Genomic DNA, 17,682 nt, shown 5'->3' with positions numbered 1-17,682 from the left:
ATATCGTTATATGTAGTATTGTTGGACTGCACTGCAGCACAGCTTCCTGTCCTCACAAGGTGATCAGATTTAAAAAGCTCGGCAAAAGTTTAGAAAAAGTGTGGCGTACCTGACGAGACGTCACTCTGTGCACCTGGCTGGTTTTGGTTAGTGTAGAAGGGATCCCGGTCAGCCATTGTCACCACACACCACGCCATGGCAGCTGTTGCATGAGAGGCCAGGAAAAGGGGGTGACAAGTATGAACCTTTTTCATTAAATGACTAAGACAAGACATATGATGCATTTGTGTTACTCACAGCATAATACAATGTTTCTTACGCCTATGTATATTTTTTTGTTATCATTTGCTCTGTACAATTTTCCCCTTTACTTCTTATTTTGCATCTTGCATCGTTATTTGGTACTTGTTCCTATATTATTTATGCTGTTTTTTGTCCCCCTTATTCTATGCCCTTCTGAGCCCTGTAAGGTAAATTGAATAAATAAATAAATAAATAAATAAATTACACTTGAAGGACAAGATAATAAATTTTAACATACACTAAAGAGCAACATGAATTTAGTTGGTAAAGTGTTCTTTCAAAACTTTCCTTGCATTATTTTTTGTGGGAAGAGGCTAATTATTATTATAAAATAAAAATTGGCGTGGGTGGCACTAGAATCCTATTGAAATGAAGCGACTAAGTCCATAACGCTATAGTCATCAGCAAAAACTGTACGGAAATTATCAGAACACTTTGTGCCTTCTTATACTGCATTTAGCACTGCGCAAGACACTGTGTTTGCCATGCCTCTCCAGGACTGCGTGGTCACTATCCGTGGTTGCATCGATAGCGACCACGGATTCCTTGCAGCAGCTGTGGCAAGCATGGTTTTTGTTTTGTTTCAGTGCAAAGCATTCAATGTCACCATGGAAGCCATTGAGGAAGAAAAACTATTATACTGTAGCCCATGTGGAGATATCAAACTCCCCGGCTACATTGCAATTGACGATCGATTGCCTGGGGCCAGCCCACTGGCAGAAAAAAAACATTTACTCTGACAATAATGTGGCTCTCACCTTACTATCACAAAGTAAAGGTAATTGTCACTGGGATCAGCCATCAGTCACGACATCGATATATTGCAGCATCCATGCAGATTTTGTGCAAAGCAGAAGTGAGTGTTGCGATTTATTCAGCAAATAAAGGCGCGTTCCTTTCTTGGTTCATCCGATAACTCGACATTTTTTTCCCCCGAAATCTGAAGTAACAAGCTTTTACTCTTCTTTACTTTTGCAGAAGCCACAGGTGGACAGAGTAGCGCCGAGCTGCTTCTCCTGTATTATTCTTGTGAGCTTGCCAAAGGTCTCGTCTTGTCGCCAATAGAGAAAATGTCTTGTCACCAATAGAGATATTTAGCGTGTACGGTATACGGGTAAACACAAGCAGACTGGGCGTTTTGCTGGATGAGTGGAGGCGCAAACGGGTACGTCCTGCATGCTGCAGCCGCCTGGTGTTGCAGAGCTCAATCAGACAAACACAGAGCCAATACTGCAGCAACCAAGGGTATTCTACTTTGCTGCTGGTGTAAATTTGCAGCAGCAATGTAGTCTTGCTGCTGCCGAAAGTTTACACCAACAGCAAAGAGGATACACTTGGTTACTGCAATATTAGATGTGTTTGTGTGGTTCAGTTCAGCACCACCAAGTGGCTGCACCGTACAGGCCGCTCACGTTTACACCTCCGCCCCTAGGGTAAAATGCCCAGTCTGCCTGCACTTACGAGAATACCGGACAAACTAAAGCTCTCTAATCAGAGACGAACATTTATTGGGGATGCAGGGATACTCACAGGAGTAGATGAGAGCAGGGAAGATGGGCTCGTTACGCTCCTGCGCCGTCTCAACGAGAATCCGCAGTGGTCCCTTCGGGCACAGGACCGCGATCAAGTCTGCAGAGAGAAGGCAACTTAATATTCTGATTCACCGGTCACAAAAGGAAGGCATGCAAAGAGCAGCACAACAACCGACCGCCCCTCCATTGGGACGGCAATTCGTGCCAGCGGGTTGGGGTGATAACAGGGAATGAGGAGCACAAATGCTGGTAGCGTGGTCACGTTGAAACCCACTGACCTCACTCGATCTATGCTTGGTCTAGACTGAGTGGCGAACATGGCAGACCTCACTGCTGCTCGTTACCGCTTTCCATGCGTCTCTACACGGCAGCTACTACGGCCACCCATACCCAAGCAAGCAAGTCAAACAGCCATTGCCCAACACATTAACTTTGAGGAGTCCCTCAGTGATGTCATGCTTAGCTAGCAGGCCTCCTGGAAGTGTTAGCTATAATTGTAATAAAAGTTTTCACAGGGCACATATTGTCATTCCGACACAGTTTACAGCCATGTGGAGTCCTCTCAGGATTGGGTATAGAGGAAGCCTGCTCAAGCCGAACATTCAGCTGCTCCAGACCAACTGAAGGAGCCATGAGAAGGGAATCCTCTGAGATCTCAGCTGCACTCCCAACTCAAAAGTGAGAGCACCTCTGAGCACTCTAAGCTGGAAAGTGTGGCACACTGAATTAACCAGGTGGTTTCTGAGCGCTCGATTAAGCACACCGCCAAGATGCCCCAGAGCGCTTGAAAGCGACCAGTAAAAGGTACCATTAGCTCCCTAGAGCTTAATCCTAACAGCAGCAGCTGCTGAGGAGGTATACAGCAAGCATTGTATGCAGAGCGCAAAAGGACTAGCACCACTGAGAACTCCTTATCCTACAGGGTACAGTTCCAAGTGGCAAGAGTACAAGTTGCAGGGCCAGCACTTCAGCACATAAGCATCAATACCGTGCACAAGGAACGACCGAATGGTCACTGTGGCCTCACCCCAGACAGAGATGACCCCGAGGACGACCCAGGCAGTCCAGTCGGGAAGGTACTTGATGAATACGAGTGCCATGAGTGCCGACACAAGGATGAGGTAGGCCTGCTGAAGAAGCAGGGGCCCCTTCCAGTGGATGGAGATCATGCCAACCACGCCGAAGTTCCACATGGCAAACACCACCGTTGGGTAGTCCATGGGCACATTGTATGCCCGCAGCACCTCCCTGCCACGTGATAGTGAGGAAACATTAAAGCAAGATGAGGTTGCTGGGTTTATTGATTAACTTATTGATTGGGTTAACATCCTAATGCAACAGAGGGGCTATGAGCGTAGTTCAGCGATTCTCCACTTCACGATGAAAAATGTGGTGCTGCGTTCAGAGGCCTATCACAACAGGCGCACGTCATGTGCTGCTGCGGCCATATTACAGTGAAAATGTGGTATATTTATCACTGTACTTAAAATGGAAACCATCTTCACTGTGACACCATAGAAAGTTGTAGATTTCAGAATGCAGTGGAGCCCCATCACATGGGAAGGCAAGGTAATGCCTTGTGCATTAGCTGTCTGTTTCCCAGTTTGAGAGGCAAAAATATAGAGCCATTAATGCTGTTTTGTTCGGTATACAAGATAAAATTGAGTCTATGAAGAGGAGCACAAATTCTGCATGGCCAAAAGAGCCCTTCATCAGTTCCTCTAAAGGGAGACCTAGAGTCAAAATTTGTTTTATGCATCAGTATGTAGGCGATGAATGCAAACATAATTCGCATATGGAATGCTCTCATACCAGGAAATGCATAATGAAAATCACTTAGCCTGAAGGAATGCAAAATACAATCGAATAAATGTTCATATTCAGACAGATAAACTCCCTCGCTTTACTTCTTTGCCCGTATGGCTGCTATTATAAATGAGATAGATGTATGTTAACGTGTCGAGATGTACACATTTGCAATATAAGTCAACAAACTTTTTTTGCCAATAAAAATAAACATGTTTTCCTAAAAAAAGAATGAAAAAAACTTCTTCTTATCCTGTTAATGATCTATGATTAAGTGTATGATCTATGATGAGAGCAGGAGATTGTAGCATGCCAAACAATAGTTTGGACTCTTAATGGTCATATATACCTATATTTGAATGCAAAAGGGCAATTCTTGGGTCACACGCGTGAACCAGCAACACGCCAAGCTTTTACAGCAAACTATAGCCTCAAATGAAACACGGCACTGCATCACACTGCTCGCAATGCATGTAGCGCAGCGTAAGGTGCGTCCCCTTTTCTGGAGTACGCTACGGAGCCAAGTTCTTGCTCATCACAAGAAAGTGCAGGTGAGCAACGGATTAGCTTGATGACACTGCTCATAAGTTCAAGTTTGTGCTGCTCACAAGCGACCAGTCCAGAAGACTTCAGTTGGAAAAACGAAGAAAAATCTGCCCGCGGCAGTGCACACAGCAGTCGCTTTCTCGTGAACTGAATTCATACAGTTCTGAAAAAGCTGATATTTCCTTCTGATATGCGGCAGCTGGTATTTGTTGTCGTACTTGCCAAAACGTCTTCGAGCTTCTCACAGAATCATTTTGTCGACCGTCTTTCAACAGGGTGACTTCCTCACTTTTGTGCAAATACTCATTCTTCACTTGTTAAACACGCACATTATATTTTCATTTGCATCCCTATTTGCACTCGTGCAAATTTGGCTCACTGTCTCTTCAGGATTATTTTAGCGACCGGCATCCCATCGAAGCCTTGCTTGTTCTTTATGCGGAACTTTCCTTCAGCTAGAGTGTCGGGTCACATTGAAGGAACGGCATCACTTGTTAGCCGCAGATGCACCTGCGGAATCTGCACGATACGCTTAACGAAATGCTTCTCGAAGTGGTGCTCACGCACAAGTAATGCAGTCGAAACATGTTCTCAGCATGGCAATGTGCAAGCTCACGTTTCTCTGAAAGTTCTGGGTCTCGTGGCATCAAAATCACTGATATTTTAGCCTATGGCTTGGTATTTGTAGCCGAACTTACGAATGCACTACCGGCTAGTTTTCTTCTAGGAAGGAACACTTACACTCTGTCTCAGAGCCTAAAAAGCGTTGTATTCATGGACGTCACCCACAGTACAGTAGACTCCCTTTGAGACGAACTGGAAGGGACCACGAAAATTTGTTTGTCTTATCAGAAGAATAATTGGCAGCATGAGTGGTGTGTCCAAAAATCTTACTTCAAAACAGTAAATGAAATGTTAGACTTAAAACAGGGAAAAAATTAAGTAAAGAGCATTTTTTTAGCTGAACTTAATAGAAAACTATTTTCATGTAGTACTCTTGCTTGGTTTCATGTAGTCCATGATAGATGTTTGGCACTTCTGTGCAAATCGGCGAGCAGCCACAAACGATTTCATCTCGCCGAATGACGTTAAAAATCCTTCTGCGCCTTCGTGCTGCTGGCAAAAGTTCGCAAGGGAGTTCAAGCAGGCATCTGCCGCGTCACAGGTGCAGGCTCCGAGCTAGCCAAAGTACAAAGGAGCGCGCTGAGTGCACGGCAAAGCAACGCAACCAATAGGAAAGTCTAGGTGACGTTGAAAGTCTAGGTGAAGTGGGGAAAGAGAAATGGGGCAAAGCGTTGCTAAGGAGGAAGGTAGGTGGAGGCGCGCTGGGTTGACCTCCTCTGGCTGTTGCTGCAGGTTTTGTTTGCGATATGGACGTACCGGGTTTGTCTCGTCATAACATCGTCCTCGCACATCGTAGACTCTGCGAGTGAGTGAAAGCGTGTGACGGTGAGCTGATGATGGCGGCTCAATCTTGTGTGCGCAAAGAAGAAAAGTGGGGGGGGGAGGGGGGTCATCTTCGATCGCGCACATGGCACTAGGGAGGGGAGGGAGGTGCTGTACTTCGGCAGCAAGTAGTCCGGGCTTTATCTTGAATGTAATCTGCTTTGGGGGCACGGTCTACGTGGACTATGGGTCATAGTTTCGCATGCACTATGTTCTCGCTGCTCAGTTTGTGTTGAAGCAACAGACAGCGCGAAGGTCACTTTTTTCGCTGCTGCTGTGATTCCTCATGCAAGCATTTTGACAGTGTGCGTCCGCAGTCATCAAGTGTGATGTGTTCATGTTTGCCTGTGCGCGCTTGTAACCATGCTTGTTAATTTAGTTAGTAAGCGAACGTTTACAAGGGGGCGTTCTGCTCCTGCTGCTGCTGCATATGGCGCAGCTGCACGAGCCCCACCTTGGATACGATCTGCAATGCAGACAGCCTAGGTGCACCGAGGGCCGATAGCCTTCATATGCGCTATAGCACCCATATGCTTGCACGTCACCCGGGTTCACAAAGTGAAATGTCACTGTGCCCTCTTCTTGTTTTCGCCTCTGTCCACTGGCAATGTGCGCCGCAGGCCTACAGCAGGATGCCTTGATGCATGCGCATGTTGTTCATTATATGCGAGAACTCGGCTTTACTGACTTCACCTTAACGAGAGTCCACTGTATTCATTTCACTCCTTAAACATATAATTACAGGAACTCGGAGAACAATCGTGACTGCGAGTGCAGTGCACCGTGCCGTCAAGTGTGTTCACAGACGGTATAAATGACTGCTTTTGAAAATTACTCCTTGCAGCAAGAAACGTCAGACATTTATGCACTCTCTCAACGTAATTTAACCATTTTCTTTCAGGTTTTACTGTGAAAACTAATTATATTAAATATAACAGGTTCACAATAACAACAGACTCAGTAGCAGACAAAGCGCGCTTTGCGACAGGCCTCTGATCGCAGCACCACTCCTGCTGTCATGACTCAGAAAAGCAGTTAAACTACGCTGGTAGGCACACTTGCCCATCTAGCCACCGTAGTAATGATCTAGCCACTGTAGTAACGTCTGGTGAACAAAGACGGGTGAAACCTTCCGCCAGCACCTAGTTTTAAATTTGTATATTTTCAGACACGAGTTGTGAATTTACTGCCCCCGTGTCATATATATCTAGAATCTGCAAAAAATTGGCTATCCATATGTGCAATAAAACAGAATGCCATTTTTCTGAATTCATTTTTGCATTTCTTGCCGGCCCTTAGATGGTCAAGTCAAGGTAGATGAATAGATTATTTGTCTAGAAGCCTACCATTGTTTTCTGTGCGCCAGTATACGACCTTCTTGTGTAGCCAGTTGCCACCGAAGAACTCACTGCTGATCCTTGATTTGATTTGCCCGGGCCAACACAGACGAGTTGATGTAATCATCATGCAACCTGTCTCTCTGCTGCTCTCTTGTGAATCAGCCAGTGCCGACGTCACGTGAGGGGTACCCGAGTTGAAAACAGGTGGAACCACTGTATTTTTTGCCTTCTCATTTTTCGTGCCACGGATGACAACTCCCTTTACTACAGAAGCCTAATCTTCCAATCTAGCTCCACTTAAATACTTTCCTTAAGTGCCCCCTTTAAGTCACTGAGCTACACTGGAATATAAATGACACTGCAATGGAAAACGCAGGATTCATTTTGAATAGCTGGGGTTTTTAAAAGCACACAGCAGCCTTCTGCCATGAACATTCGCCCGCTTTCTGTCATGAGTTCTTCAACGCGCACTGGCAACCTGATACACATGCAAGTTTGCATGCATCCCCTGTCCACAAGTAAGCAATCTCTGGCAGCATTAAGCTTGCCAGAGGGCAACAATGAAATTGATGAACGATCAGTAAAAGCTAGAAGAGCCTAAACATCGATTGAAAGTTACGTCAAGTTCCATCTCCTGCCAACTTACCCCAAAAAGATGTACGCGAAGAGGAAGACCAACAGCAGTGAGGAAAGGATGAGCCAGCCATGAATGACCTGCACAGGACAAGCGTTGTGTTGCACAGATAAAAATTTAAACGATCACACAAAACATGAAGCAAAGAAAAGACCACTAGCATGTTGAAACGATATGCACAGAGTCATCCAGTTCCCAAATTGGACTGCAAGCAGGTGGCACCAAGAACGAGTAAACGTCACTTTTCCAACTCTCACAACTCAGACACAAGAAGCATGCACAGTGTCCATAGATCACGAATGCACCCGTACATTGCAAGATAACCACTATGCCGTAATAAATGACAAGCAACTAAGACTGAATTCGACCTAATTCTTTCAGCATTATTTTGTGTGGTTATGCAAAGCTGAGGTAATGAAGTGAGGTTAAACTGCAACAGGAAACACAGACCGCAATACACTTTCGTGTGGCAATGAAAAAAAAATATGAAACAGGAGAAAGACAAGAAAATAGACATGCTACAACAGCCTCAGCACATATGCCAAGTTAACGTTGACTTCCTGCATGTCTTTCGTCGTGATAGCATCATCTGTACAAAGCCCCTTCTGCCCGAGCACTGTTGTGCCCACCACTAGAGCTTTGCAGTTGTAGAAGACACCCACCTTGTAGCAGCGGAACTTGTACAGGACAATGAGCAGGATGGTCATGACCACAATGACACCCATCAGGATGAACGCATTGGCAAAGGACTGCCACACCTTGGTGCCCGTGTCCACCGTCTGGTCAGTGAATGGCGTGTACACCCTGAAAGGACAGCCGTGCACATGCGCAGCATGACACAAAGGCATCAGTTGTCAATGGGACAGGAATACAAACGAAGTTTTAACGCAACAACATTAAGGGCTCCGTGTTTTAAAAGATCCGTTGTCGGCGTTGGACATTGTTTCGCGAAAAGTCATTCAGAACTATAACCATGAAGGATTTCCACATGGTGCAGAGACGTTACTGAACTAACTGAATTCCTCAAAGTAAAATGTGCCAGAAAAATTGTTAAGTTTGACCTAAACACAACCTACAGACATGATAGCATCGGAGTTTAATCTGAATACATACCAGAAAAAATAATTCTGTTATGTGGAAACTCAAACACAAACCCCTTTTCCAGCGTTTCTGCCATTCATAGAGTGATGCAGCACGCTCGGTTCCTTGCACCAACACCATTGTGCTCACCTCTATGCATGCGCAAGAAAGCTACGGTTGCCAGGAAGCGTGACAAGCAGTCAGAGATCTTTGAATGCTATCGCGTTACACTTTTAAAGGTAAAGCTTAAGCATCCTCTAAATTTTTTAATACCCTAACAGAACAAAAGAGTATGCTCAAGGTCACTCCGAGTGTGATAACTGCTGGGGACACTCACTCGCTATGTCTTCACGTTTTGTTAAACTTGCCGTCCCTGCGTAAACACTGTGCAAGGGGCCATGTTGGTTGCTGCATGGAATGTATAGGGCATGGTTACGGTCGTCATAACTGGGCATCATACAGCCAGTTTGCGACTACGGCCAGAGAATGCAAGCCAATACTTTGTTGTGTGAATCACTCTACCCCCATAAGTGACTGTGTGAAGGCTGGTGTAATATGTACAAGCATGAGGTATTAAAAGGAGCCATGGAAAGTGCAACACTAATGAAAGTGTGCTTCCACACAACCTAACATATGCACTTAGACATCCGCAGCTGCAAAACATGGAGATGAGGGCATTTTTTTCTTTTTTTCTTCAAATACAGCAGACTTTCATTCATTAGGCTCTGGTTGATTAGATACTTCGGTTAATTTGATCCTGAACTAAGGTCCCAGCTGGAGCCCGTACGTCTCTATGGGCCCAAACTATATTTATTTCGATCCTAAAATCAGCCTTCGCCGGATAATTCCAACTTGACCAGACAGCCCGCATGTTCCTGATCCCTATGGTGACCCCAATAGCGACCTCTTTAGTGCAAGTGTCTGTCTCAGCAGAGCTAAGGGGACAGTGACCCCACATTGTCTCCCGTTGAAAAGGCCTATTTTTGGCCTGGCCCTATGAGGATTTTCAAGCAATAACTGTAGCTCATAATGGCTGATTACGACATTAAGCCTATTTTAAAGCGCATGCCTTTCTTTCTCTACAAAATTGGGCCGAAAATTTTGTTTGTGGTGCAATCGGATAGAAAACAAAAACCGCCGTTGCGACCACTTATATACTTTACTTACATGCATATGCACTGCGGCAAAGATGACTCCAGAAACAATGCGGCAAAGTTGACTTTAGGAAACCGGCTGCCAGTGTACGACACATATTAAACCCTTGCCCATATTTTTTTTTTTTTTGCTCAAATATAGGGTGCAAATCAGATTTCTACTTTGTTTACGAGCTCTATGTCATTTCTATGTCGGTCTTTTACTCCGGAAACGCAGAAAGTCGGTGCACAGTTGATCCTGTGGCATGTTAGAAACGGGCAAATACTGCCACATGAATCAGCGGTATGGTTTGGTGGTTTTCTGCATCTTGCTTAACTTGGCCACAGTGAATCATTGGATCAATTTCTTCAGTTCCGTCAGAGTCAACTTAACGAAAGTCAACTGTATACAATGTGCCACTTATTTAGTCGCCATACAGACAGCATGAAAAGTCAATTTAGCATGCACAGCATTAAACAATACAAAGCAAAAGCACGCTGCGTTAGCCATTACTCCTTTATTGACGAGTGTTGCCTACAGGCAACATACCAGAAACTTTCTTTTTCTAGCTGAATTTCAGTATTGAGTACAAAGATTCAGGCTAAATGTCTTTGGCCAATACTGAATGACAGGCAGCAAGCATCATTTGTTGGTTTAGAGCAGGAACACTGAACGAGGAAGAAGTTTGGCTCGTGACTCACTGTCTTTTGAAAGCAATGTCAGAGGAGACAGGCCGGTGCGAGATATTCAGCTGAAGTGGTGTCACACATGTGATGTAAAGCAAATGAAATGCAGACCTATGGTTCACACATGATGAGAGCTGTCTATACAAATTGAAAACGAAGCCTTAGGTGGCTTGGGGTGAAGCCCACTTCCAATTTACTGTCTGGGGTTTTCCAAACCCCTTATTGCTTAAAAAAATATGTCCGCACTTCTTTTTTTTTTCGTTTTTTTATGCTTATTTTTGATGTGCTTTGCACACTGAAATAGAATTTTTTTTCTTTGTATTTATATGTCTTGTCTATAAAGGGTTGAAATCAATAAACCTTCTCCACTGGGCTCAGAGTGGGAAGTATGGCTTGTGGGGATGCGCAACTCATGCGCGTCCCCAGATATCTTGTTTTCCCCCATCTCCTGCAATCCCGCTTCGCCGCGTGGCCTGCGTGACGCCCGTGGCGGTCGATGTGGTTGAAGCGCAGCGCGAGAGATGGCGCGAGTGTTGCGCTGTTACCGGCGGGGTTACTTGGGTGCGGGAGCGGAAGGCGCTCTCTCTTGGGTTCGAGATCAGCAAGCGGTACGGACGTGCCGTGCCGCGCGTGCGCCGACCCATGCTTCTGCGAGACCGTCTCGCGTGGCCGTCTTGGAACGCGCCGCCGTTCGCGTGACAGTACGCGCGAACGACCAGACGTTGGGATCCAGCATGGGGCGAACATATTCGCTTGCTATGCGGTCGCGGTGAGTCGGACTTCTAGATTTGTCGCGCGCCCATCGGCATGTTTTGTGGATAGCAACTCGGCTAGCAGGCATTGATCTATGAAAGGTGCAATAAATGCCCTTGTGATTGTTTGCACTACTGTGTTGTCGTTCCTTTGTCCCAAGAGCACGCGAGGAGAGAACCCACATCTGGCGCCCAACGTGGGGGCTCTTGGGACATCGGATGATCGATTTAACAGTTTGGCTTCGTTCGAACCCTTTGTTTGAACCGAAGCGTAGGGCTAGCGTGGATTTTGATCGCTAGCGTTGGCTGCGTGCTTTCTTGAGAGAGGCGACGGTGGCTGTAGTGTGTTTGAACGGTCAACGTGCTAAGCCTTTTCGCAAGTGTTTTTTTTTTAATGACATTCGTTGGTACGAGAGCCACGTGGTCTGCATCCTGGGAGAGCGAGGCTTAGCGCCCGCAGAGCATTCGCAAGCTTGAAGCGAGTGAGTACGGAAGCCTCGTGGGTGGTCCGAATTTCTTATGTAAATAGCTTCTTCTATCTCTTTGACTCTGATGAAGTCGCGGCTCTGGGAGCCGGTGGCTGCGGGCCACGGGTGCCACTACGGGCTGACTGGTATTGCGGCCTGGCACCGGGCGCTCCGACACCGTCTAGGATGGTGGGCGCCATCAACTCGGATGCTGTGTGCACCGAGCGGAGTAGGACCACCTCACAGAGCTGACGTCTCCTCGCGGCTGCCTGTTTTGCGCTCATTTTGGGGTGTTGTTTTTGGATGCCAGTTGTTGTCAGGGTAGCGACGCTTTAGGCCTAAGGCTTTACGGAGCTGCCTGTCGCACGTGGAGGGACACAACCTGGTGGACCATGGCGTTGAGGTGTTGCACTTTGCTTCCCTCATTCTATTTAACCTCGCACGAATTGAAATTACTCGTTCGACTCAAGGAAGCGAGCTTCGTTCACGTGAACTTAGCATCCGAGTAGCTGCCCGATCTATTGCTAGCTGAGTTGAACATCGTACCACGTGGGCGATGCGCAAGCAGAATTCCTCTCCCTTGCACTACTTCAGTGTTTGCCGAGTGTGTTGAGTGTACGCAGCGTGATTGGAGTCACACCTGGCTTGCTGTCACCTGCACATCGTCTGCGCTGCTGCCCCGAACTACGATCGAGCCACCCCAGGCGATGGTGATGCTGTGGCCAGTTCGGCGCAGCGACTTCGGCGGCCTCCTGTATCCAGCTCACAACCCTCGGCGGCGGACAAAAGAGCCGGCGGTCACCGACAGCTACGGCGGCTCTTGCCAGCAGGGCGCGTCGGCGCGAGCGACGCTTGCTCGTACCGACTACTGCGTCGTCATTTCCGGAGTCCTTGCCTGGAATCGTACCGTCGAGTCTGCAAAGCTGCTGCTGTGACCGGCTGACGCCAGCTGTGTACCCAAGGACAGTCGGCTCGCATGCTATGGACAGCATGTGGACATTTCCTCAGCGCGGCCACTGTTGCATGTACTATCTTGTTGTTAATGTTAGACCGTGTCACATGTCTCGCCGGAATATGTAGTGATTTAAGGTTGGGGGGATGTGGGGATGTGCAACTCATGCGCGTCCCCAGATATCTTGTTTTCCCCCATCTTCTGCAATCCCGCTTCGCCGCATGGCCTGCGTGACGCCCGCAGCGGTCGATGTGGTTGAAGCGCAGCGCGAGAGATGGCGCGAGTGTTGCACTGCTACCGGCGGGGTTACTTGGGTGCGGGCGCGGAAGGCGCTCACTCTTGGGTTCGAGATCAGCAAGCGGTACGGACGTGCCGTGCATGCGCCGACCCATGCTTCTGCGAGACCGTCTCGCGTGGCCGTCTTGGAATGCACCACCGTTCGTGTGACAGTATGCGCAAACGACCAGGTGTTGGGATCCAGCATGGGGCGAACATATTCGCTCGCTATGCGGTCGCGGTGAGTCGGACTTCTAGATTTGTCGCGCGCCCATCGGCATGTTTTGTGGATAGCAACTCGGCTAGCAGGCATTGATCTATGAAAGGTGCAATAAGTGCCCTTGTGATTGTTCGCACTACTGTGTTGTCGTTCCTTTGTCCCAAGAGCGTGGAGGAGAACTCCACAGGCTATCAATGTTATCAAAAACCTTGGTCAAAAGTTGAGCTGGCTTGATGGCAGCACTCTTGTCTGTCCTCTACTCCTTTTTTCCACTATTATTTTGCACTGTTTCAAATACAAAGCTTGAAGACGGCGCAACTTAGCCCACATCAATATGTTGTTTCGAGCGGGACACTCACAGGTAGGTGTTGGTGTGCCGGTAGAAGTTGATGGAGCTGATGGTGGCCACCACGACAAGCATGCAGAGCGACACCGGCACGAACAGCTTGATGACGTGCTTGGCACCGTACTTGAGCTCCTCCTCCTCTTCCTCGTCCCCACCCTCGCCACCCCACGAAGGGGCCCGGCCGCGACCAGTTGCCATTGCAGTGCCACCCGCATCTTGCCCCTCGCGGCCAACAGCTCCACCGGAGAAGGCCACTTCCACTTCTTCGTCACCTGTCGGCTGCACAGAATGGGAGAGAGAGAGACACTTCGCAGTAAGAGACCACGAACAATATCAGCAGGTTCTGTGCAACTTTTAGCACCTCACCATGATAGTGCAGCATCCTCCGTGTAGCTGCTACTCGCACGGCCACTGAGTTTGCATGCTGGCACAGTGTCTTACCAGTTTAAGGTTCCTAGCCATAGAGGACTCAGAGGAGGCCGCATTATTGCTGGTTGGTAAATGTTGAGGGCATAATAGCATGGCAATAACTTTTGTTTTTCCCAAGTGTCATGTCAGCTGTTCTTCTCCTGAAATTAAAGACAGTCACACAGCTTGCCTGCGAGAAAGTAGAACTGAGCACTGTCGGCCGCGGCTCACAGCAATGCTGCACGCAGCCTCGCTTATCACGCTGGTGACTACATTCAGGCAGATCTGCGGGTATTGTTGGCCATCTTATGTGCCTGTGTGTGTTGTTTCTTTAAACATCTTGCAGTCTTGTACAGTTAACATCGTGACTACAATGCACACTGAAATGAAATTCGAAGCTGCCGTTAGGAGCCAACAAAGGGATTACATGTGACTCAATGGGCTCGACATGTGCGGGTCAACGGTGAACAGCCTACTAGTGTCTCCAACTGCTTTCCCTTTGGTTGTTTATAAAACATCTTTATTATAATAAAACTGAAAGTTGGGTGAGTCTGCAATGACTCATTCTTCAACTGCGGATGCAAAAAAGACGAAGGCCATAGGAAGAGTGTTCATTACAATTTCTTAAAACTGTATTTCCGCTCTGGACCATCTGTCCTTTGGCGGAAAGGAATGTGGAGTAGGGTGTCAGGGTGGGGTAATAAGGTGGTAGGATGCAGAAGTTTCTCTGCCCTGATGGTTATGGGGTTATCTTTTACGGTCAAAATTACAGCTGGATCCAGGTAACACGTCCACAACTCATCAGCTGTAACCAGGATCCCAAGCGTGTGATCCTGGTTACAGCTGAAGAGTTGTGGCCACGTTACCACAATTTTTTGAAGGACTTAACCCCAATCCCAGGAGGCTCGAGGTCAACTCTCTGCCGGCATTGTTGCCAGCACCCTCCATCATCCCTGCTAAAAAGAAAAAAAGTATGTTTCCATATATGTTGTCCAGTTTGTTGTGTTCTGCATTGCTTGCACAAGAAATCAATATATAAAAACAATAATAATATACCACTACCTGATCATGAGCCATGTTGTAGCAGGGGACTCCAGATGTGACCACCTGGGGCTCTTTGACATGCACCTAAATCTAAGCACACAAGCGTTGTCTTGAATTTCCCACCTATTGCCACTACTGCAACTGGAATTGAGCCCTCGACCTGATCAGTGCAATGCCACAGGCACTGGGCTACCATGGTGGGTGATATCAGAAAAAAAAAAAAGAAAAAGTTCTTTAGATATGGTATTTAACTCCATTCGCCTTGTCATTTGTTTTCAGCTGCTTCAAGCACTGCAGTGTGGCAAGGCTTGAACTTCTTTTATAAAAGAAGGCAAGAACCTCTCATAAGGCACAAATCATGCAATGTGTAACCATGACTTGGCCAAGTCATGTAGTGCGTAGAACTGACAACCAGTAGGCTATCACAGTGACATAATGAGTGACAAGGTCACTGCTGCCAATGATGACACAAGATTACATAATGTGGAGGCATAGGATGGAGTTGTATGGCAAAGGATGGGCAACAGGAGGTTGCTGGGAGACCCCTTCATCCTGTAGTGGAGGAAGATAGGCTGACAATAAAGAAGCGCGCATTGGTACTCTTCCCCATTGGGTAAATTAATGCATGCTTTTTGGACCACTGCATGCTGCTCCATCCCTAGAGCTTACAAGCAGGTGCTCAAAACAATCCAGGACATGTCATGGTGACATCCAAAAAGCTGTGATGGAAAAGGTCACGGTACATATGCAGAAACCCGAGACACTTCTGGAAGTAGGCTATTATCGCGAGTTAAGGTGGCACCATTGCTCTACCGGAGACAGGCACATCCATTCAATTCACACATAGTAAGTGAGCTAGTAGTTGCCTGTTTCTAAAGCACCCACACGGTGGTGCACAGCGCTATTCACTCTAGCGGTGCAATGGCATTACGTGGCATAATTTTGTGTTTAATCTGCACAAGCAGTGTGTAGGGCTGCAGCACAATACCCAACAAGGACACGCCTACGAAATATCGATTTCGCTGCCAATTTCAAATCTTTAACAACACATAAGGCTGACGTCCGGTGCCATTCGTTTTCCGCGGTGGGCATAAGGCCGCTGCACGTCACCATTCGTTAAAAGCAAGTTCTAGCAATCGTACGGTTAGGCCAGTGTTTTAACTGCCCTACTGACGCAGCATTTCAGAGCTTGAGCGATCACTGCGCAAAGCTTGTGCGGCTGCATCACCTTTACCATGCCGCGCCAGAAACTAGCGCCAGATTCGCTCTGCGCGAGAGCATCGTTTAGCGCTGTATTGTGCGTCGTTGATACACACGTAGTGCAACACTGTTGAAGCAATGCAGAGACATTTCGCGGCGCTTCGAAACTCGCGACATACAAAAAGGAATCTTTTGAAGAGCCCGCCAGACGATCGCGAACATCACTGCAGATCTCCGTACACACGTGCGAATGCACAATCCAAGGTTTCACGAAAACTCAAGCTATAACAAACGCTTCTTTGCCAACCAGCAAACGACTCTGCCGTTAACGGCACTTGCGATTTCGACGACAACGCGAGGAAAACACCACCTCTCCGCGGTGTTTACGCGGGCCCGATTTCTAACGTTGATCTCTGACAAGCCAACGCTTTTGTGAGCCGTTCGACGGAGAAAACAAACATGAAGGCGTACTGATAATACGCTGAAGTGATCGCGCTGTAACCTCCGCACACGGCGGGTACGCTTCGAGTGTCGGGCGACGAATTTTTTCACCTCGATTAAACGATCCTCGTCGACAGCCTCCATGGCTCCTCCGATCCGCAATCACGAACGAACGATGAGTAGACGATGCGACCGACGGAGAAAGAGGAAGACGAAGCCGGGCGGAACAAACTCGATCGTGGCGATACCGTCTGGCTTTTATCGCGAAACAATGGGGCGATGCCAGGCATCGATGCGAAACCTCAGCGCGAGCGATTGTAAGAGGGATTCCAACTGCTGCGACACATACACACACGCACACACAACACACCTGCTGAGAGTGGCCGTCAACGACATCGCGACGTTTCCGGCTCAGCCGCGGCGGATCAAACTTGACGGGCGCGGCGTTCCTCCCCAAGTCTGCGTACGTCGACGTCGGTTCCATCAGGCAGAGGTACTCGTTCAACGATTCAGAATCAGTGCCGAGCATAAAACGGCTTTATTTAAAAGCGATATCGGGCGGTTCTCCCGTTCGCCATTGATGAAAAGTAAAAAAAAAACGACGAAGGTTGTCCGGCCTGCTGCGGACTTCCCAACACTTCCCAAAACGGTGGTGTAAACTTCCGGTCCGCGCGGATGTGTTTCCGGCTTCGATAGGCCGATGGCGAGACGAAGGTAGCCAAGCCACAGCCATTAGTTTATGAGGTTCATGAATGTAGCTTTTTTTTTTTTTTGCGATTTACATGAAACTTTGCGAACGTTTCTCGGAGTTTAACCTATAATACTCGTATAAACGAAGTCGTTGTGGTCATTCCTGCAGTTGTAGAAAGCGAACTCTTCATTCATATGTGCCGCAGATCATGCTCATTGCGTTCCAGTTTTAAAGGACTTTCATCACTGTGATCAGAAATCCACGATATCCGGCGATTTTTTCGAGGTCAACGGGTCTGAATGAAATTTCCTAAATGCGTTCTTTTGAGCGCTTCCGTCATTTCTTTAAAACGTCGGGCTTGAGAGTTGCGCAGATTTT

General features: G+C 47.5%; 1 protein-coding gene across 2 annotated transcripts in view; it reads right to left on the bottom strand.

Annotated features, from left to right (window-relative positions):
* Nucleotides 1–17,265, bottom strand: part of LOC142587690 (presenilin-1-like) — a 30,066-nt gene extending 12,801 nt beyond the window's left edge. The window contains exons 1-7 of one of the 2 annotated variants that reach the window (XM_075698867.1): nucleotides 16,984–17,265; nucleotides 13,534–13,799; nucleotides 8,270–8,411; nucleotides 7,620–7,687; nucleotides 2,863–3,083; nucleotides 1,834–1,932; nucleotides 110–202 (exon numbers count right to left, since the gene is read on the bottom strand). In XM_075698867.1, coding sequence (XP_075554982.1) covers nucleotides 110–202; nucleotides 1,834–1,932; nucleotides 2,863–3,083; nucleotides 7,620–7,687; nucleotides 8,270–8,411; nucleotides 13,534–13,799; nucleotides 16,984–17,142 — 1,048 coding nt within the window. In that variant the 5' untranslated portion in view covers nucleotides 17,143–17,265. The other variant, XM_075698868.1, reaches the window with a different exon arrangement.
* Nucleotides 17,266–17,682: the final 417 nt, after the last annotated feature.

This window comes from Dermacentor variabilis, chromosome 7 (assembly GCF_050947875.1).
Source record: "Dermacentor variabilis isolate Ectoservices chromosome 7, ASM5094787v1, whole genome shotgun sequence".
NCBI classification, from domain to species: Eukaryota; Metazoa; Arthropoda; class Arachnida; order Ixodida; family Ixodidae; genus Dermacentor; species Dermacentor variabilis.
This window is presented reverse-complemented; position numbering and strand designations above follow the sequence as displayed.